The 21,485-nt window shown below is 37.4% G+C and overlaps 1 protein-coding gene across 12 annotated transcripts in view; it reads left to right on the top strand.

The window, feature by feature from the left end:
- ARHGAP12 (Rho GTPase activating protein 12) overlaps positions 1 to 18,955 on the top strand; it is a 75,121-nt gene extending 56,166 nt beyond the window's left edge. For 7 of the 12 annotated variants that reach the window (XM_027648486.1, XM_027648484.1, XM_027648489.1 and 4 more), the window contains 11 exons: positions 100 to 181; positions 2,191 to 2,313; positions 6,098 to 6,202; positions 6,562 to 6,660; positions 9,192 to 9,300; positions 10,289 to 10,408; positions 13,276 to 13,374; positions 15,429 to 15,506; positions 16,357 to 16,491; positions 16,775 to 16,877; positions 17,303 to 18,955. In XM_027648486.1, coding sequence (XP_027504287.1) covers positions 100 to 181; positions 2,191 to 2,313; positions 6,098 to 6,202; positions 6,562 to 6,660; positions 9,192 to 9,300; positions 10,289 to 10,408; positions 13,276 to 13,374; positions 15,429 to 15,506; positions 16,357 to 16,491; positions 16,775 to 16,877; positions 17,303 to 17,477 — 1,228 coding nt within the window. In that variant the 3' untranslated portion in view covers positions 17,478 to 18,955. The remainder of the gene's footprint in view (positions 1 to 99; positions 182 to 2,190; positions 2,314 to 6,097; positions 6,203 to 6,561; positions 6,661 to 9,191; positions 9,301 to 10,288; positions 10,409 to 13,275; positions 13,375 to 15,428; positions 15,507 to 16,356; positions 16,492 to 16,774; positions 16,878 to 17,302) is intronic. The other 5 variants (XM_027648483.1, XM_027648488.1, XM_027648487.1 and 2 more) reach the window with 3 other exon arrangements.
- The last annotated feature ends 2,530 nt before the right edge of the window (positions 18,956 to 21,485 follow it).

The raw sequence follows: 21,485 nt of genomic DNA, 5'->3' as shown, positions 1-21,485 counted from the left end.
AAGTATATTAACATACAGGTCAGCTGGGCAACAATGATGGGCAGTTTAAATATCTACTTTCAAAGTCAATTTATTTTGTTTGTTTACAATTATTTACAGAAAGAATTGGATGTCATCATGGGCAGTGTTACAAGGGTCGTCACTGCTGTTCACTAAAACCCAAGGAAGTGGAACTGGCTGGGTAAGCTGAGGAACAACCCCCACCCTCACTGAAGTGTTAGTCATGTAAAGCACAATAAATTAAAGCTCTCTTATTTGTATGGTCTAGATACCAATATATATACACCTAATTTAGAAAAAATAAGAGTGTGTAAGTTGGCGAGAAAATAGTTTAATGTAACAATTATGATGTACCATAAGAAGGAAAACAGTTGTTCTTCTGTGTCTATATTTGACAAGTAAGAAACTGATAAAGAGGTCTTCAGGTGCCCTGTAGGCTTGAAGTTTTTGCACCAGAACAGATATTTTTGTGTTCCTTATTAATGTGTTTGTCTAAACAGTTTGTTTGTTTTACCCTTCTTGGATATCTTTTCAGAAACTCCAAGTGATTTTGAATGTGATACATGTAATAAAATAGTCTGACACTTGGCTTCTTGTGTTGGCCTATTTGAGCAATATCATATTGTTGTCTTATAATTTACTCTTTGTCTTGCTGGATTCCATATCTTGGTTTAGATCTGCTTAGAGCATGGCAAATACTTGTTTCTATTTTGTTGTCTGATGAAGACCTAAAGAGAAACATCACATTGAAGATGATGATTATTCAGTTTATGTCACCTCTAGGGTAATAGCACAATAATTAAATTAGCTATATTTATCCAGCTACATTCCTACAATAATAGGTATAGAAATGGCTTTTTATCTATGCCTTACTTACCTACTTTTGAAGGTCTGACATTAAACTCTGTGGATCTCCTGCAATAACTAAAGACAGGCCAGATTCAGTGTTGGTTATTTTGGTGTATTATCATATGAATTCCAGCAAAATTGCCTGTTACAGATAATGCTATCTTGCTGTTCTTTACTGATTTTTCTACTTGGCTTACTTTCTCCTGCTCTTCATTTTGGGTAGTGAATTGGAACTGACAATTCTTTTCTATAGCATTGAGTCCATTTCAGAGCTGCAAACATATTTTTTCCCCTTCTGCAGAAAAGGGGGTTGAAAAAATTGAGTGAGGATGGATAAATGAAATTTGGAGTAGAAGAGAATAGAAAGGGTAAAGTTGACCAAGATGGTCAAGCAGAGGGAAAAGAAAGGAAGGAAAAAACGTAAAGATGAAAATCATGTGAGAAGGTAAATTATGCTTTATGGTAGGAAGTGGATTTTGGTGACTTCTGCAATTTACTTTTATAGCTAAGGATCCAAAAAGTATTTTAGAGGTGTAAATATGCTTGTTTAGAAAGTAAAACATTTTGCCTGAATAACTAGTCAAGTTCCAGAGTCTTGATTACAGCTACTAATAGTCTTCATCCAAATGTAGCTGTAGATCAAAAAACCTTTTTTTCAGCTATATGTTATTATCATTAAACACACAATGCCAAAGTGTTCATGAAGATATGGTAATGTTATGGGTGATGTGTGCCCAAATGAACTATCCATAAAAGATAACCAATAAGCAGAGTTGCATGGTTTAGGGACACCAGTGTAAGTTGTATTACACCATCCAAGTGTGGTCATTTGGTGGGAAAAATAAAAAGGCATAAATTCTTTTGATGATTTAAGTGGCGCAAAAGTACCATAGTCACAATATTTTTGTGAGACTCTGTCAATTATGTGTACTGTGAAATATTAGAGTAGGGTCAGAAAATGAGTATCAACAGTATAAACAAAATAAAGTGAAGCTGGAAATATTAAGCGAGAAACTCTTTCAAGGACTGAGTGTTGTGTATCTGCATACTCACAGTTGGCTTTGTAAATAATTAAGTATTCAGCACACACTCTTTTTGCTCTCTGTAGGAAATTTTTTTGGGGTATTAAAAATTCCACCTCCCCTCTCAAACTTGGTTCTGTGTGCATATTTTAATAAGGTGACGTCAAGTCTAACAGTTTGACATAAAGAATTACATTTCTTATTCATCTTACAAGCAGAACATTTATTTAGCATTCGTCTAGTGATTGATATAACCATATCTTCTTTTTTTGTGCATTGTTTTGTGACTTCATCACTTTTCTTCCTTTTTCTCATCAAGTCATTTTGCCAAGTGGGCTCAATTCCTGAGCTCTTGCTCTCGCTGCTTTCTTCTTGGAAAAATGCTCTCAGTCGTCGACCTGCTGTCACCTATGTAAACTCTGCCCAAGTTTCAGCTATCACTGTATGTGTTCTTGTTGCATGCCTCTTGTCGCTGTAAGGCTATCTGCCACTAATCCTGAAAGTAAACCTGAATTTTTCCAAGATTTAGTTTTGACACTTCATATAACACCTCACATATCTTATTTGCTGTTTTTGAAAGTCATCCAAGGTTAAAATTAACACAAGTGTATTGCAATAATCCTGTAATTGTTCTGCTGGAACAAAGCAGAAAGTGTATCTGGTTCACTGGTGCCAGAATTATAAACCCAAATTTGCCTACTATTTGAACCACTAGTGCCTTGACTAATGAGTAGCATGATATGGTTAGTTTTTTAACAGATATTTTATGTCTGATTCTTTCTAACACAACTAATTTAGAATCTTTGTATGGTGCCTATGATAACTTTGATACAATGATATAACTGTTGTTTGATAATTTTAGCTATAATTGGAATATCCAAAAATGTAAATGTTATACATAAAGAGATGAAAGAAAAAGAACACAGAGATATTTTTGCTATATTCCACATATAGAAAGCTGATGTAAATTTTGTAGGGCTCTTTTTATATATAATTTAAGCATCTGTAGTTATGTTTTGAAGTCTAGATGCCAAGCACAGAAGTGGTGCTAATCAGAAACTCATAAAATGTTGGTAGCTAGTATGGTAGCTTGTTGCTCAAGGTGAATGAGGAGGAATTTTTTTATTAATACTAGTGTGAAAAGTAAGTTCTGAAGCTCCCTTACCAGCCACAAAGGAGTATCTGTCTCCTCAGCTTTCTTTCTGCAGTCCATCCTTGGGTGAGCAGGACTTGGAATTAAAACATTCCACCCAGCTCTAATTAGAAACAGAATTACAAGAAAGCCAGGTGTCATTTGCACATCCAAGGTCTTTGCATAAATAACATCCAGTTCTGTTTCCAAAGAATGCTGAAGTATGTCACAGTACAGACTGTGTGGCTTGTCCTGTGCAGGCGTTCAGGACTTAGAGAAAATCCTGAAAATTATCCTATTTATTGATGTCAGTATACATCTGTCCTTAAGCTGCACAGCATCTACTATATCCAAAGCAAAGAAAACACCCTGTTCTTTCCGAAAAATAAAAGATATCTCAGCATAAGCACATCCTGTGACTGTTTTTTTTCTTTTTAAAAAAGGCTGTCAGAAGTGACTGTAGGGACAGCTTCATATCTAAGACAGCTGGCAGCACCAAGTAGACTTCTCCCTCTTTCTGCCTCACACTGCTGCCCTTTCCAAACTTTCTAGACAGCTCAGAAGAGAAATCCGGTAAGGATAAGGTGTCTGCTCAGTAAGAACTGAATTTATCCTGACTGGTGCTGACTGGGTAGTACTCTCTGTTTTGAGAAAGCAGACTTAATGTCTGTGTGGCAGCAGTTGCAAAGGGAAAGGCTTTCTTTTTTACTTCTGTCAGCAGAATCTACTTGCTCCAGGAGGGTTCAATTGCCTGTAGCTGACCTTTGTAAGCAGAGTGTCTGAGCAGCCCTGTTCAGGACTTGCTCCTGGAAGCTTTCAAGGAGGGAAATAGCTACTGGCATCTCATTTTCATAGACTCAGGAACAGAAAAGAGCCTTGACAGGAAAGCTCACAGGAGAGCCTGCGTGGTAAACTTAAAATGTCCTGGAATAGAAAAGTTAAGTTTGTGATAATTATGTAATATATTGGTATATCAGAAGAGCTTTGCAGTGAGGCTGAATTATTTGCATGGGTTTACCTACCCTTGGATCTCACACAGCAATTTGGCCACCATTTGAGTGAAGAAGTGGGGGGAGACTTCTTCTTTTTTCCCTTTTTTAGCTTCTGGTTTTTACTTTCTTCTGTGCTTCTCTGAAATACTGGAGTCAGGCCAAAATGATGGGTGGAGTGTAAAGGTGTTGGAGGTAGTGCTGCAATCTCTCAGTTGTGGAGTTCAGCAAGCTAAGTATTGGAGGGCTTTCCTTTTGGTCAGAGCAGCAGTGACTCGTATTTTTGTTGTTGTTGTTTGTTCACTTCACCTGCAGCAGGTCCTCTCCTCCTCTCCTGTGCTGCACAGCATCATCTGGGTCGTGTTTTTAACTAATCACACGCAGACCTTCCCCACCCACAGTCCCACAGTGGACTTCGGCACCAGCTTCCTGCTCTCTCCAGTGCCAAACTCTATAAATTGATTTGAATTTTTTTCCAACACGCAGCAATATTGATCTAGGCTGCCAGGAAGTGCGTCTGGGACACTTTTGTTGTGTGTGCAGCAGTTATGTGACGTTCTCTTGAACAGGCAGCTGCTGCAAGAGCCACAGTGGCCCAGAGATTGTTCCTGTGGACTCTGCTGCTGAGCTGGGCCTCTCTACTATAATTAACAAGAAATGTTCTTAGATGAGGTATCTGAGATTTAAGTTAGAAAGGGAAAAATGGTGGAGTTTTTTTTTCCCAAGTGCTAATTGGCATTGGGTAAATTAGAAATACTCCCCTTCTCTGATATTTCAGGGGTAAAATAAAGAAGTTAAGTTGCTACTTTCCATTCAACACTTCATTGCCCTTAGGACTCAAGGCAGGGAGATTTTTCAGTGGTAAACAGCCTTTCTAAAACACAATTAGCATTAATTAACATCCATGCTGGGAATTTAATCAGAAGCAGCAGATTAGTCCTGTTTTCTGAACCATTTTTTTTCTCCCCTTGGATATGGCTGTTCTTGTACAGGCTGGAAACTTGTGTTTGCAACAAGGAGTTTGTCCTGGGGCTTAGGTCCCCCAGAGCTGTCACAGGAGCAGCATTCACACATCAAAGACTTCTTAAGGGAATAGAAAAGAGCCTTTCTGATGGAGCAGATGCTACAAGCTTTCCCTGGAACTACAACATTAAATTTCTGTGCTATAACTCAGTGACTTACAGCTTTTCCTGTTCCATATTTTACTCACAATTAAAGCTTTTTGTATGGGCCACTGAATTGATTTCCTTCAGGAATTGCATTTCAAAGCTATGTGGTGTATGTTGAAATCCTAGTGAAGGTACTTTATTTAAAAAAATTTAGGTAACTAACATAGATGTAAAAGTAATAGGTAAAAATAACTCCCTGATGTTTGCTTCCAAATTGTTTGAAGGGTTACTTGTGGGTTAAATGTTTCAGGGGTTTTTTTTGTTCATTGCTTTGGTTATTTGCTGTTTATTTGGTTATTTGCTAGTTTAGTAGCTAGACAATGAGTTCTGTTTACTTGGTAGGATATGCCCCAGTGGAAGCACTACAGAAAAATATAAAAGCATTGGGGTGTAAATGTTTAAAAAAAAAATAAAAAAAATTTATAGATAAATGTAAAATCTGAAAGTGCTTACTCAGTGTGGAGGGATGTGATTTCTGTCTAGCAAACCTACTGTCTGGGTTGATTTTTAGTTTTATGTACAACCACTGATTAAGTGACAATGTTTGGTGGTTTTTTTGTTCAGTTACTTATTAGCTAGTTTTGTTTAAAGCTTGTGACTATCTTGATTAAAATCAAGCTACAATCAAACGCTGTTTGGACTTCTACCATTTCTGATAGGGAAAAAAACTCTACTGGAATCTGATCAGCACTTAGTTATGGAATTTTGAAGGCTTTAGTTTGAACAGCTTGTAGTAGATATGCTTACAGGGTGCTCAACGTGAGGTTTTTTGTTTTCCTGGTATTATGCCTGTGGATTTGTGGCAAAGTACTGTATTTGGGTTAAGTTGTATAGACTGTAAATAACAATGTTGTATTTAGGGAATTGCCAGATTGTGTACCTGTAAGGAATTTCTTTGTTTTTAAGTTTGACATCATTGTTCTTGTTTTTTTCCAGAAGTTTGGTGTCAATCAGTCTAAGCCAGAATTTACAGTGGATCTCAAAGGGGCGTTGATTGACTGGGCCTCAAAAGACAAATCCAGCAAAAAGAATGTTATTGAGGTGAATTATTTCATTTAAATGAAGAAATCTATGCATTTCAATTATTGATGTAAGAGGTTTTTTCTAAAATTAAAATCAAAACCTCAAAAAAATGGTTTTTTTATGCATTTCTACCAACCTGAATGTATATGGTATCTTTAGTACCTGCAAGAAACGTCCATTTTAAATATTTCTATATGGGATATGCTTTTCAATTTTAAGCGGATTGTTATTTACTGTTTTCACTGGTAAGTGTTCTTGAGTGGCTATGTATTATCTAAGTTATGCCAGGGAGAAGTTTAATTTGATTTGGATAATTTCACTTTTGAATTGTGGTGTGTTTATTAATTCTAATGGTATCTGTTTTTATTTCTTTAAAGCTAAAAACCCGCCAAGGAACTGAACTCTTAATTCAATCTGATAATGACGGCTTTATTAATGAATGGTATAAGGTTCTTAACTATACCATCAATAATCAGGTATGTATTTGAGTCATGAAGGCTCTATTTTCAAGGTAATATTATTTAGTAAACTGATTGATTTAGCAGCTTCTAATGCTCCACATACATCTTCATTTACTGATCTTCTTGAGAGTGAGCAGGAGTTTGAGGATATGGTGACAAGTGAAATATAATTAATAGTGGCAGAGGAAGAATGATGGTCCACTGAATTAAGAAAGAGAAAGTGTGGGCTGACCTCCATCTCAGAAATGAACTTGCTTTTGTGACCAAATACTTGTCTGTCTCAGTGATCTGAAAGGTTCTGACAGAGAGGGAATGAAGCGGGGAGGATGGCTGAGGGAATGCTTCGTGACACATTTGTCCACATTTGATAGTGCTGTTCACTTAGTAAGGCTGCACTAAAGTGCAAATTAAAAGCCCTGGCAAAATACTGTATTATTTCTTCCTGTCTGACAGCATAGTGCCAACTACTTAAATATCAGAAAATGCTTGAGCATTTGATCTTGATATTGCCAAACAAGAAGAACAGTTTTTTAATTCAGAAGGTGTTGGAGGAGATTTTGTGAAAAAATCCCTCTCATATCAAGTTTTACTTCATATGTATTTTTATTTTTTAATAGTTACAGATTGGCTGCTGCCCCTTATCTCTGTTTATATTGCTTTCAGTGCCACTCAGTGGCCTTCCTTTCTCTTGGCTCTGATGTTTTTCACATATGGCTGTTTTCCACCAAAACACAGCAGGCTAATATGAGTAGTTCAGTTTCTTTCCGAGTGCTCATGGTTTAGACTTCTAATTTGCTTTTTCGTGGTATGAGAATGTCATGACCCCTTAATAGCCAGGCAAGGCAGTGACTCAGCGACAACCTTCCTTCTGGCCTGTGTAACACCACTGAGGTCACTTCTTTCCTGCTTAAATGCAAATGGAGATGAAAAGGCTGAGATATGCTGAGATGTGAGTGAGATACTACATGTTAGGTTGAGGAAGTGATAGTGGAATAAGGAGAGTTTATCAGCACTCTGGAAGAAATGGTGATGTATTATTACTGCTGGGAGCTGGTAGCCAAGAGACCCAAGATAACAAGGCATAAGTTAAAGTACGTCAGACTACCTGATAACTTGGAGTACTGAAGCTTTGGGTACAAATATCCATCAGAACTAAAGCCAACTTTTAATTTTGGAAAGCTTATGGTAATAGTAGCTGTGAATATTTTTCCCATGACCAGGGTACTAGCTCCTAGTATGATGAGATCTTCCTCAATAGAAGGGGCAGGGGAGGTTCTGTTCCCTTTGCTCCTTTACTGTTGTGGCAATATGCTGTGCAAGAGGAATAGCTACCTACAAAGGATGTGACAGCTCTTTTTTGCATACAGAAATTTCCAAGTTATTAGATTAGATTTGTTACATAATACAAATTAGATTCCAGGTGATTTTTTTTTTTTCCCCGAGTAGTTACTAGGTTTAAAATGTGTGAATCCTAAAGAGCTTTGAGGCCTCATGAAGAATGATGGAGGATCCTTGGGGACATGAATTGGGCAGTTGAATAAATTGGTCTTTGTGTAAAAAGGCTATCCAAAAATTTCGAAAAGGAACAAGAATGAAGGTGTTTAAAGCCAACACCTGCACTTTAAGTTAAAATGCAACTTAGTCAGTGAAGTCATGCTGCTACTCACCGAATGCTCTGGAGTACACAACTGCCTTATTTTTAAAAGGTCCTTCCTTGGAACAGAAGGCACTCTATGGTTAGATTTTGGTAACTGTGTAGGCAGTCCAGTTCACTTCAGTGGAAGTGAAGTAAGAAAAAATGTGGTTTTGGAAGGGAATATGTTGTCCTGAAACCTGAGGAAGTTTCTTTTCCCATCTCCTGATGTGCAGTCATGCACATAGCATAGGTATGAGGCTGCAGATGTACAGATTACCCACCTCCACACTTCAGTGTGATCTACATTTTCACTTGACAGTGTTTAATGAGAATATGCTGAGATAGCAGTAACACAGGACAAGAATTTTAGGCAGGGGTACATTTAGTTTTTCAGAGTGAATTCAGTGTATGTTTTGACGGTAGTGAAATTTTCCAATTGGTAGCCCTAATTTCTATAAAGAAAATTTTAGTTACAGAGATAAGAAATTAGGTAAATGCTCTAGAAGTGTTCAACTCTGATCAGTCAGGCATTTTTATAGCAGACCATTAAATAGCTGATGTTTGTCTATTGGATTTGGAAAATAAACCTAACCAAAATTAATTTCTATTGTTTATTGGTTGATGTAATGAAGTGTTATCGTGAAGAGCTGGTTGTACTTTGTTCAGTGCCCAGCAAAACTTTCTTTATTGAGTCTTATGATGAAACAGTGTTTCTCAAAGTAATTCACTCTGCCAGAAATGGTATCATCTCTGACGAGACATTTAACACCTGGAGTTCAGGAAAGAACCAACTGAATATCATTATGGGAGGAAAAATTATGTATTGTAGAACTGTCTACAGGAAACCTGTGTGTTAATGCTATATTCTGTGAACTGGCAAACTGATCACTGTGTATCTTAAATCTAATAGGTAATAGAGCCTGATGAACCATTAGAAGATGAGGTACCAGATTCTCCTGGGGTGGAAAAACAAGACAAAGAGAAAGAGAAGGAGAATAAAGACTCTAAGAAGCTTCGTTGTGAGTTGAAATTTTTCCATTAATTTTTTCTAGCCCGTTTTCATTTTCTGCATCTTCATTATTACGTGTAAATAGGGAAGAATTCAAAAGGACAGATAAAAATGAAACTACTCAAGTTTGGAAACAGTTTTTTATGTAGTTCATTCTGCATCCTAATGCCATTTGGTAAATTTTCTTCCGTGTTTTATTGATCAGATTTTTTTAAAAAAGTGTGAAATGTCTTTGTCCTCTACTGTATAACACATTAAAAATGGGAAAATAAGTGGTGGTGAAATGAATTATTTTTGAGGTGGTGTCAAATGCACAGAAGTAATTAGGTATTTGTTTTATCTGACTTTTATAAACAGTTTTGAATAAGAATTCTTTTATTGATCTACTGATTATAATAGTTTTACTTGATTTTTATCTGGGGCACAGCATCTATAAATATTTGCACTGTTAGCTTAAACTACAATTTCACTAAGTTAGTAATGATGTATTGGCTGATTTAGAGAAACTAAACATTTTTAATTATAACTTCAGAATTTTGGAGCTAAATTCCTTTAAAAGGCAGAAATTAACTTCCTGTGCACAGAAAAATTAATCAGGCAGACTGTTTTTTCCAGGTCTTATATGGAATTTTCAAGAAAATATTTATTTATTTCAAAAATAGCTAACCTAATGAGACACAAGACAGGTTTGCAAACATAGCTGTATTTTTAAAATTCCACATCGATTCCTTATGTAAGCTACTATTTAGTTGGCTTTGCAGGTTTTTTGTGACAGAGTTGTCTTAGTGGTTTGAAAACTGGATGCTATTTACAAGGAGTTCCAAAAAGTTAAGGTAAAAATTGTGGATGCATTGCAAATTTGAATAGCTTTTTTATGTATCTTGGAGCTTAATTCTTTTTTTTTTTTTCTTTTTTTTTTTTTGTAGTGTTGGTTTCTTGGCTGATAAATGCAGTGTTGGTTCTGTGGCTAGTAATGCTGAATGTGTTTCTCTTTTCAGCAGTGAAAGCACCTAGCAATATAGATTCCACAGATCAGAAAAAGACCAAAACGAAGCTCAAGAAGTTTCTTACACGGCGCCCTACGTTACAAGCCGTCCGTGAAAAAGGCTACATTAAGGGTAAATGAACCTTTTTAACAGAGGAAATAATTTGGAAAGCTGAGTTTTGTAGTTCATGTGTAAAATGGGGGTTAAAATGGTCTAGTTCCAGAGTAAAATACATGTGTATAGTTTGTTTAACAAAAGTCTTGAATGTATAGTGGAACTGGTGATTGACTGTTGTACTTCTGAGCGTTGCTACGAGCCATTAAACTGCACAGGGGTTTATGAGCAATGAGCTCTCCTTCAGCTCACTGCTGGCAAAACTGCAGTGAAAATTGAGGGCCTAGGAGCCCATTTGGACTTGGACTCTTTAGCTAAGAAGCACTGCATTTCACTCTTCTGAGCTGTGCACATAAGGGAAAGAAAAGCCCTTTGGGTACAAAGCTGGGTGCACGTACTCATCTGTTTCACAAGGATGTTTTAGTCTGTGTGGAACCAGACAATTGTGCCATCTCATAAGAAATGAGATGTTTAGGCAAACCAGGATAAGGTTAAAGGAATCCTAACTTTAACATTTTTCCCCTAATGTTTTTTTTAATGTATACATTGTTTTGTTTCACAAACAATGGATCTTACAGATACTCTTGAGTCAAAGATATGAAAGAATTGATTTCCTTTTGTCACGCTTGTAGAAACTTTCAGAGAACAGTATTTGCACAGATTTAAGTTGATTTGTTTGTGTAAATTATTGACTTGGTACTCACTGTAAAACTTCATTTATTTATTTATTTGTATGCTTTAGCAGGACTTGTAGATGGTGCTCTACTAGGGTCAAAATAGCATATGGGTAGGCAAATACCAGACCAAATCCTACTGTAATTTGCCTAACTACATACTTTAACAGGTGTGCTTCTGTTGCATGTGGTGTTTGATATATTTGTGTATCTGCAAATATAATATAACTGTAAATGATGGAAATTTTGTTTGGAATAAGGAGGCATTATTCCCAGACTTCGACATTTCATTCTGCTTTACAGATTAGTATTCATGTCATGGCTCAGTGACGTAACTTTTGACATTAGCAACAGTAAACACTAAGCCAAGTTTAATTTGTACATGTGCGTGCTAATGATTGGATTTTTAATAAAGACGTTAAGGAATGAAGAGTTTGTTTTTATTTAAAAGCATGGTGTAAATTTTAAAAGTTGGATCTGCACTGTACAGTTTTACATTTGCTGTATGAATGAAGAATACAGAAGTGGTCTTTATTTAAAAGACCAACTTACTTTTGTGGCTGCTACAGAACAAGCTTAGTAAATGGAAAGCTTGGCAAACTTGGTATGAGCAGAAAAAATAGTGAAAAGTTCTGCAAAGAAAAATCCACTTGAAACAGCATGCACTAAGTGGAGAAGTTACTGTGTTAAAGTTTTGTCACATGGAAAAACCAAAGTACGGAAGTTACTTTTGAGATAAGAAGAAAAAATATTATTCCTCTTTATGTTGAAATTAATAAAGTCAAAGGCAATTGTAGCAAATTACTTTGTTACATGCTACTATTTTCTTCTGCTACCTAATCTGCACTGCTTTACCTACCACAGCTGCATGCTACCCTGGCTTTCTACTGTATGCACTTTTTCAGTACTTTGCTACTGATTCTGCTTATACAGCTGGCTGCATGAGTAGCTGCAGCAGGGCTCCAGGTGGTTTGGACCACTGGCCTTATATGTATATGCTAAATGCCCATTAAATGCCCATTTTCATACTGTATAATTGGTTTGGTGTGCTGTTTGGATTTCCCAAAGCAATTGTCAAGATGCAAGAGTTGTTAATGAATCTACTTAAATTACTAAACATGAAAAATGGAAATGAAGTAGATACTGTGCATGATGTAAACGCAAGAGCAGTCTCTGCAGAAGCTCTGAAGTAAGATATGCTTCATTTTGGGAAGATGACCACTTACATACCTTATTTAACTGGTTAAAAAAACAACCAAACAAAAACCTTCTTCCCTTTAAGAGTGTGAGCTTTGCTTCTCTGTCTCATGCATCTGAACAGAGGAGGCCGTCTATTATTTGGTCATCTTTGATGAAAGCCATAGAAATGGGTCTATTAAAGGGTTTGGTGATAACATAATTGAAATAAGAGGAATCAACATTGCTGAAATTCAGAGAGACGTTGCAAGATTCTCTTCTCTGCCCAAGCTGATTTTCATTTTACTCCAGTTTATGATAGAAAACACTCCCCCTGGATTCTGTAGTTTTGAAAACAAGACTCAAATTTATCTTTGACCATAAATATCTATATTTAGATTCTGACCTTGCAGAGAGGTTGCCTATGCATAGTCACATTTGTATCCATTCAGAACTCTGTTAAGGTTTTTTTACAAATCTATATCAGAACTTAGAAGACTATACATTAAAAGACTATACTATACATTAAATAAATTGATACATATTGCTGTGTTCAATAGTAGGTTCAGTGAAAGAAATTTTACAGTTTTCACCCAAGGAATACCTAAAGCTTTCACTCTAGTTAAAACTTATTATCTCTGTTCACATTTTTAACAAAGATTACAATAAGTATATCTTGAAATCAGAACAGGAATGGAGTGTAACAGGACACGTTTGAATCCATTGCATTTCTCATTACATTATTAACTGTATGACTCTTACAAGTACCACCTGATGGGTTAAAATGATTTCAGTAGCAAAAGTTTCTTATTCAGAGGCTCACATTTGTTTAACTGCTGACACTCTTTCTTACTGGGAGCTTTTTCTCGCTGGGAGCTGCTGCAAACTCTTTTCAAAACTTTCCTATTTCCACTCCAATACCGTGACAATTGTATCCAGTAGTCTTTGCCCTTTGTAGAGGTTTGTTTTAACCTGAACTAGTTCTGTCACTTGATCCCTGTTCCACCGTAAATCAGTCTCTTTACTTGGTTCCAGATCAAGTTTTTGGTTCAAATCTCACCAGCTTGTGTCAAAGAGAAAACGGCACGGTGCCAAAGTTCGTGAAGCTGTGCATTGAGCATGTTGAGGAACATGGTATGGTTGAAGTTTTTTGTTTTCAAATCTCTTTTGCTCACCACTCTTACCTAATTTGGAATGTTTTAATCTTAAAATACTGTAGAGTTATTTGGGGAAAATAATCTGAAATTTATATCTGTAGTTAGCATTGGGTTTTCAAGAATGGGGACGTAGGTGGAATCCAAAATGGGAAGAGGGGAGGAAATCTTATATCTGAGCAACTGGTCTGCTTCAGTATATTTTGAGCTGATGGGAAGGCAGAGCAGCCTCCTGGCAGCAAGGCTCTAAGGAAAGAGGGATTACAAGAAGTAGTAATCTTCTCAGATTAGAAGAGAGAAACAAAATGCAACCATTCATTTTTTGAAGGTTTAAGCATGCTAACAATCACTTCTATTAAAACTTCCTTGAAACAAACTTCTCGGAAGAGGTTGTGTTCCTGCTCTGTATACACATTGACTGCCAGAAGATGAGTCTATCAGCTTGATGCCCTTCAGCCAGTTACACCGACTGCTAAATTTTATGTAATTCTGGAGATTATCAGTGCCCACACATTGACTCAATTTTTATTTGCTTTCATTGCAAATAAGTGTCTCCTACCTAATAACTGAGAAAACTTTGAAAGCTCCATGTGACATTCTGGGTTGTCTGCTGTAAAGGACACCTTCAGTCTTTGTTGAAAATATGTTGGTTGTGACTCCTGACATGGCTGTAGTCTCTGCTGGTTTTCTTGCTTGTTTCTTGCTGTTGTCATTGCCCTATCTCTTGGAAAACATGACTGAGAGGGGATTATGGCATCTCCATAATCATCATTCAGATATATTCCAGTCCGTTAATCTGAGAACGCTCTCTTGAGAATCAGGGTAAGTGTTACAGGGGGAATACATGTGAATTCTAAGGCATTTTCATGGAAAGTTCCTTTAGGATTTTGTTGCAGCCTGTAGACCTCTTTCTCAATGCTGTTATCTTATGGCCTGGGAGGGGAAAAATAGCTGCTTCCATTGCCTTACTGCAGTTTGACAAACTGCCACCTTGCTTGTGACAGCAGGTTTTATTCCACCTGTGATCTGCAGGTTGTAAGAAAGAGGTTATTTTGCTTTGTTCCTTTTTTTTTTTTTATTTCTTTTTTATTTTAAAGACAGGACTGCAGTGAAGATAGTGAAGTTTTCCTTTTTTAAATACCTGAGGGGAAGCTGACAGAAATGAACAGCTTTTTTCCCCCACTTCTCCAACTCTTCTTCCTACTGCCAATACACTTCAAATCAGTTCTTTCTGTAAAGGAATGACTAGTGGATTATGGGGAAAAGGGATATGTCAGATGGTGCTGGTAACTGTGCTCTGTTGCATCAGACAACTCCGTGAGGAGCTACAGGGACTTGCAGGTATTCTGGCAACACTCACCTGCTCAGTGGCACTGACTCACATGCTGCATTCAAGTGACTCTTTAAATAAATTCGTTACCTCCTAATCACCGCTGAGTAACTGCAGTAACAACCACAGAGACAGTTTTCTTCTTTTCTGGTTGAGTGTGCAATCCATTAAGGCAAGGGCTTCCCATTTTAGTGTTGTAGGCTGTTGGGTAGCTCTGTGCATGCACAGCATTCCTTCTCTATGCAAACCTGGTCACTTGACAACTTTGAGATGCTCTCTATGCATGACTTGATTGGATTTCTTAACCATACGTAAAAAAATTGAACATTGTTTCCACAAAATACTTGGTTCTTGCATGTTGGACTCCCGTGTATTCCCTGCCCACCCACCAAGAGCATCTTATACAAGACATAATGAGTCTCACGGGGGAAACTTGGAGCTGTTGCCTCATTTCTACTTGCATAGGAAGTTCTAGAGACCACTTTGAACTTGACCCTACCAAACCTGTGTCAGCAAATTAAACCTCTTCTTATAAACCCTGCCCATCAAAAAAAACTAGTTTAACTTCCCCCCCCCCCCCTTTTTTACAAGGTGGGTTTCTTTTGTTTTTAATTTTGCTGAGCAGACCTATAAAAAAGCAGCCTAATGATTTCAGAATTCGAATATGTGTGAGGTGTTAAAATGGATTTATCTCTTTGTTTCAGGATTAGATATTGATGGCTTATACAGAGTTAGTGGCAATCTTGCAGTGATACAGAAGCTAAGATTTGCAGTCAACCATGGTAAGCTTCTTCCAACTACATTACAATTGCATATATTTTCAGATGGTTAAAGTTCATAGAAAGCTCAGGAAAAAATTTTCTCTATAGCTGTAGTATATCATGAGAAATTACTGCCATCTTCAAAGTAAAGTTACTTCAAAATTGTGGAACTGAGTATGTAATATACACCACTTGAAAAACCCAATAACCTGGAGGCTTGGTCTCATGTGGAGCATAGAGGCATTACTAGAACAGAATTCTAAAGAAAGGTGGTAATAGAATTTGAGGAGAGGGGATTATTTCAGACAAAATAACTCCATACCTTATGGAAAAACAGCAAACATGTTAACCTTCCACTAGCATTAAAATTGTAAGTTAATGGTGTTTTTTTTTTAATGAGATTTGCTACTGCCCTTTAGTGTGGAGGGGCTTAACTCCTCTTCACCATGCTCTGTGTAGAAAACTCTTTCATCTGGCAAAATCTCAGTGTTTTGTTCGGTGCAACTAGGAAGGGGACAGTAGTCCATCCACAATCCGACCTCTCATTTCCTAATTGACAGGAAAAAAATTTGTGTTATGTCAGCAACTCCTGTTCCCTTCTGGAAAATGCCCTCAGTGTAGGAGAGCTGCATGTAGTGTAGTAGGCAGAGTTTAGCCATCTCTGCCTGTAGTAGTTGAGGTTTTGTATCCCTTTTTATGCTGCCACAACTCTATATCCCAGAATGGGTTACAGAAGGGGCTGAAGTGGAGCAAGTCTTCACTGCTTTAAAAGCAATAAGTACAAAAGAATAGTTAAGTTTATTTAAAACAAATTAAAAAAAAGCTTTTATAGTTAAATTATTAGCACTAATTATTCATTTTTCTCTCTCAGATGAGAAACTGGACTTGAATGACAGTAAATGGGAAGATATTCATGTCATCACAGGAGCTTTAAAGATGTTTTTCAGAGAATTGCCAGAGCCCCTGTTCACTTACAATCACTTCAATGACTTTGTCAATGCAATTAGTAAGTCTGAAAAATATGGACGTGGTGTTTGTACGAGTTCTGTTCCATACATACAATTGTTTTAATTATTTTGGACATAAAAGGAATGTTTTGGTTATAAACGGTGGTAGCTACCGTGGAATTGCCTGTCTGCAATGCAGAGGCCAGTCGGGAGGTGGCAGTGTCCTATCTCATATTGCCACTGCAAACCATGGCTTTTATTCCCAGCCAGCCTGTTAAATTTTATGCCAAAGTTTTAAACAAAAATACTGAATTTTTGTTTGTATACCTCATCCTTTTGCAGAGCAAGAGCCAAGGCAGCGTGTCCCTGCTGTTAAAGATTTAATCAAACAGTTGCCAAAACCAAATCAGGACACTATGCAGGTACTCTTTAGACATCTGAAGAGGTAAGTAAGAAATAGAAGAAAAGACTTCATACTGCTCACCCTCTCTTAAAGCTAAATAATCTGATTGAAAGTACTAGATGGCTGTTTTCACTGCATTTTTATTTCCTATATTGGACTTGTTATGAGCAATATGTCAGTCTGTTTTTATGTGAGCTTGCAGAGCACCAAATAGACCTTAGACAGTATGCTTCATAGTTGTGATGTTTACTGCCAAGCCCTTATGTTTGAGGGATTGTGAGAGGACCAGGAATAACATTTCAAAACAAAACTTTTGTAGAGAGGGAAATTACAGCAGCTGCATGTCCTAATAACAAGACTACTCATTACATAAATACTATGACTAGTCTTTTGGTTTGGATTGTGTCTTTTTCTGTCATCCTGTCAACACTGATAGGTCTCTTTTTGTGTATTTTTTTCTCTTTCAGAGTCGTAGAAAATGGAGAAAAGAACCGAATGACCTATCAAAGTATAGCGATAGTTTTTGGTCCAACCTTATTAAAACCAGAGAAAGAGACTGGTAACATAGCAGTCCACACAGTATACCAGAATCAGATTGTAGAGTTAATTCTACTGGAATTGAATTCCATCTTTGGACGCTGACGTTTTTCTTGAAGTAGAAGCTGGAAGTGATGAGTTGGCAGCGGTACTCCATCAGAAGGAATTATTTTATGTTTGTGGACCAAGCAGCAACTCATTTTTTGCACTTTTGGGGGGGGAAGAAACAGGAGAAATGTTTGACCACTTTAATGCAAATTAAAGACAACACTTTGGATTTCTTTGAGAAGTTCAATGTAAAAAGTGAATTGAAAAGTTTATAGTTTGCCTTTTTCAAGTAGCATTGGAAAAATGTAATATAGGTTCATACACTGGAGTTCTCGGAGAGTAAAGCCATTAATCTCAAACTGGATAATCTGGAATTTAATCTCAAAATTCTTCCACTTGGTAGGGAAAAATCCTGCCAAATAGTATGGAAAAATTCAGTGAAGAAACATCTTAAGCTTGTGTATTACAACCTACTCAGATCTCTATGACACTTTTCCAAGGGGTTTCTGCATGTGGTGCCTGTCTTGGACTTGCGCTAACAGTTTGGTTTAGTTATTCAAATCTGATGCTTCACTTGGTATCTGCTGCCCCTTTTCCTTCTTTTTTTTTTTTTTTTTCCTTTTCCCCCCTTTTTCTGTTGTTTTTTTTTCCGCTTCTCTTTATTTCCTTTTTTTTCCCCAGCAACCTTTCTAGAAGTTCTTAGCTGCTTCATAGAGCAGCACACTATTACACTATTTCAAACACTGAACTTGTAAGAATATCCAGCAATGGATATGGCTTATGGCATAACATAAGTAATATTTAATAAACATGTTCATTTTTTCAGGGTATTTCTTGAGCTAAGTTTTGTGTTATACTGGTCTAAATCTGAAGTCCTAAGTAAACACCGACTGTAACACTGTATTGAGTTCATGGTATAATGCTGTGGTAGTGGAAGTTCATTCTTGATGTAAATACGGGCTGTCCTTTTAATTCTTGTATATAATTCAGTCCCTGTATAGTTTAAGAACACTTTAGTCACACATTTCTAATCATGGGTAGATTAGCTACAGTAGCATAATGTTTCCAGTGGATGTCTGGGTTTCAGCAGGGAAACAGGTTATGGGGAGGGAGGGAATCTAACTGTGTGCACTTTTAGATGTTAATTACATTTGCAGGCAAATAACTGTAATGCAAATGGTACTGGAGAAATACTGAGTGTGCTTGCTAAATGGTTAATGCACTACAAGAGGAGCCTTTTAGGTTATTTAATATGTACAGGATACATTAGAAAAATGTATTATGAATTCTAACACCTACAAATAGTGAAAGTCATGTTTTGATAGATAGATATTTGGTGGAATCCATGATGCTAAATTTAAGATTTTCTTTTTACATTAATGTAGAATAATTTGTAAAATTGGTTTTGAAAGATTTTGTTACACGGAGCATGGTCTGCTGAAGATTTTTTTAAATGTATTTTTCTAGACTAACTGCTGTATCTGACATATTTGTTATGTCTAACCTGAATAAAGAAAACCAATAGTTCTTTTAGAGTTTGCCATTCACACTTCAGACAATATGAACCCCTTTTAAACAAGACCAATGTATCTTACCCCTTAGCATGGATGGATACCACTTGTGGCAAAGAGTTGTCACGCTGAACTAAAAGATGAATGCCTGCTTTATAACCCGACAATTTTAGGAACTTCCCAGTCCCTTTCTTTAACAACATAAATTCTAACATAAGGTTCAGAGAGGGCAGAAGTAATTTATGGATATAAATTTCCAGTCTTTAAAACACATCCTAACGTGGAACCTACTGTACAGAAAGCAGTTATGTTGAGGAAGTGATTGTATGTCAGTAGCCTTTGATCTGCTGTGCACCTTCCACACACAGTCCTGGCTTACAGCAGAGGGGATGTGTGGTGACGCACTGAGGCGTAATCAGATGAATGGTACGAGAATTTCATATGAGCATAGGGCTTGCATGAAAAGTTTTTGGAGATAAACGAGAAGATTAGTTACCCTGTGGCTTTCTCAGTGTCTTCTTGTGGTAATGGTGAAGTCTTGTGGTTTGTTGCAAAGCGACCTGTGTGAGAGCTGTGAAAGCCCCATCTCCACGGTGTGTCGTCACACCGGAGCAGTGCTGAGTGGTGGCCATGTCCCAAGCTACTGGAAAACACCAGAAACAGAAAACACCAGCAAAGTTGGAATCTGTGGCTGTACATTGTTCAAATCCTTACTTTGGCTGTAAAATAAGGAAGAATTCCCACTGCTAAATGAGAGGGCTTGTTCACCGGTCACCTTTTCTGTACGAGTGTTACCTTCTTCAAAGGAAGAATGCCTTTTTAAAGCAATTTGATAATGAGGATGTCACACTTTTCCTTGTTTTCCCCCCAAATAAAGCATTTTGTTATTACAAATATATAGTATGGTTTTGTGCAGTGTTCTTAATATTCTAATTTTTAGTTTTGGGATGGGAGGGTATTCTTTTTAATAGAAAGAGGTGTAGGTAAACACTTGAAACATTAGGGAGGAGGAGGATAAAGTCCAATCTGATGGTACATTTGTTGTGACCAATTTAAAACTCTGTGTGTCACTGCGTTGGGGTTTTTTACTGCTTGAAAGTTCTTGTCTTGTTCCTGCAGTTAGCGTTCTTTTAAATATTCAAAACCAGGGGTTTGCACAGACACAGCTATTTGTATTAGATGAAACATAGTTAATTTTATATATTCCTCAGTTTAGGCTCTAAATCAGATTTGGTTTTGGCTTAAAACCAATTTAAGGCTTGAATATACATTTTTGAGGCCATAAGCACTCAAAGATAGTGGAGGGCCAACATCATATATTGCTGCCAGCTGAGTTTGCTCCAGCACTGGAGCTGTGTTCAGCTCTGTAGTTCAGCTACACAGCATTAGTACCAAGCAACTTGCAGACATGCTTGATCTATACCAGTTATGGGTCTCTTTACTTTGGAGCTGGAGAGAGAAGTGGACACAAAAAAGACAAGGCAAATATACAGAGTCAATTCGTGTAAACTAATTTTTTTTTGAATCGGAGTTGCTTGCAGGAAGCTTTATTTACATGCAAGTGGATAGGTCACACTTACTGCCTGGGCCCTGGCTTTCCTCCCCATCTTCACAGAAATCCATGATAAATTCCCTTTGTATTGAACCCATTGTATCCTGGCAAGTGAATCCTCAACGGGCAGCCTCAGAGGGAAGGGAGTTTGTAGGTAATACAGTATCAGTTTATTCCTATGGAGAGCCCAGACTTTTTCCCCTTTGAGGGAAGCGCTTTATTTAGCCCTAAAGTAATGATATTTTCAGAATCAATTGGTTAATTCATAAGCCATAGCGCAGAACAAGCACAGTAGGGCATTCTGCCGGGCCCAGGGGGAGGGACAGTATGTCTGATGAGGCCACTGCAGCCGCTGGGAGAGAAGAGCTCCTCTGAAGAATCTTAATTAGCCTCCACAATTGCGAAGTTTTGTGGGCAAGCAGCTGGTAGGACTGGATCAGGCCTTTACAAAAGTAGCCCTATGTGAATGTGAGACTTAAATGAACATCCCCACACCCCCCCTCCAGCTCCCCCAGCATTCTTGTAAACAGAGCACTTGTAAAACAAGCTCACACTGTGTAACAAACCAACATGAAAGACATTCAGAGGCAACTTGGCCTCTCAGTCCTTTTTATTGCCTGGAGAATTAAATGGCAGCTCTAATATTAGTTTCCTACAACTTCCCCAAATGGATTCAGTTTGGTAAGGTACTCAGCTGCTACTTTGAAAAAATAAAAGATATATGTGTTGAATACATCTAACTCAGAACTGCAAAGTGGAACAAGCAGGGATAGTGTCAGTTTTATTTCTCTTGGAACCTCATCTTGCAGCTTATTGCACTAAAATAAAGTTGGCTGGGGAAGGGGACAGAGATCCTTAGTGTGGGAATAAGTAAATGCTAAACGCTGAAGGCAACCAGACAAAGCAGGTGTGACAGACAAGCAAGATAGCAAAGAAACAGGCACTCAGAACTGCAGGAATCCTGGCCAGAGACCTGGGAGAGAGCCAGGCTGCCAAGACTGT

Source organism: Corapipo altera, unplaced genomic scaffold (assembly GCF_003945725.1).
Source record: "Corapipo altera isolate COAL_440 unplaced genomic scaffold, ASM394572v1 47, whole genome shotgun sequence".
In the NCBI taxonomy this organism is placed as follows: Eukaryota; Metazoa; Chordata; class Aves; order Passeriformes; family Pipridae; genus Corapipo; species Corapipo altera.
Note: the sequence above shows the minus strand (reverse complement) of the source record. Positions and strands in the feature narration are given on the sequence as shown.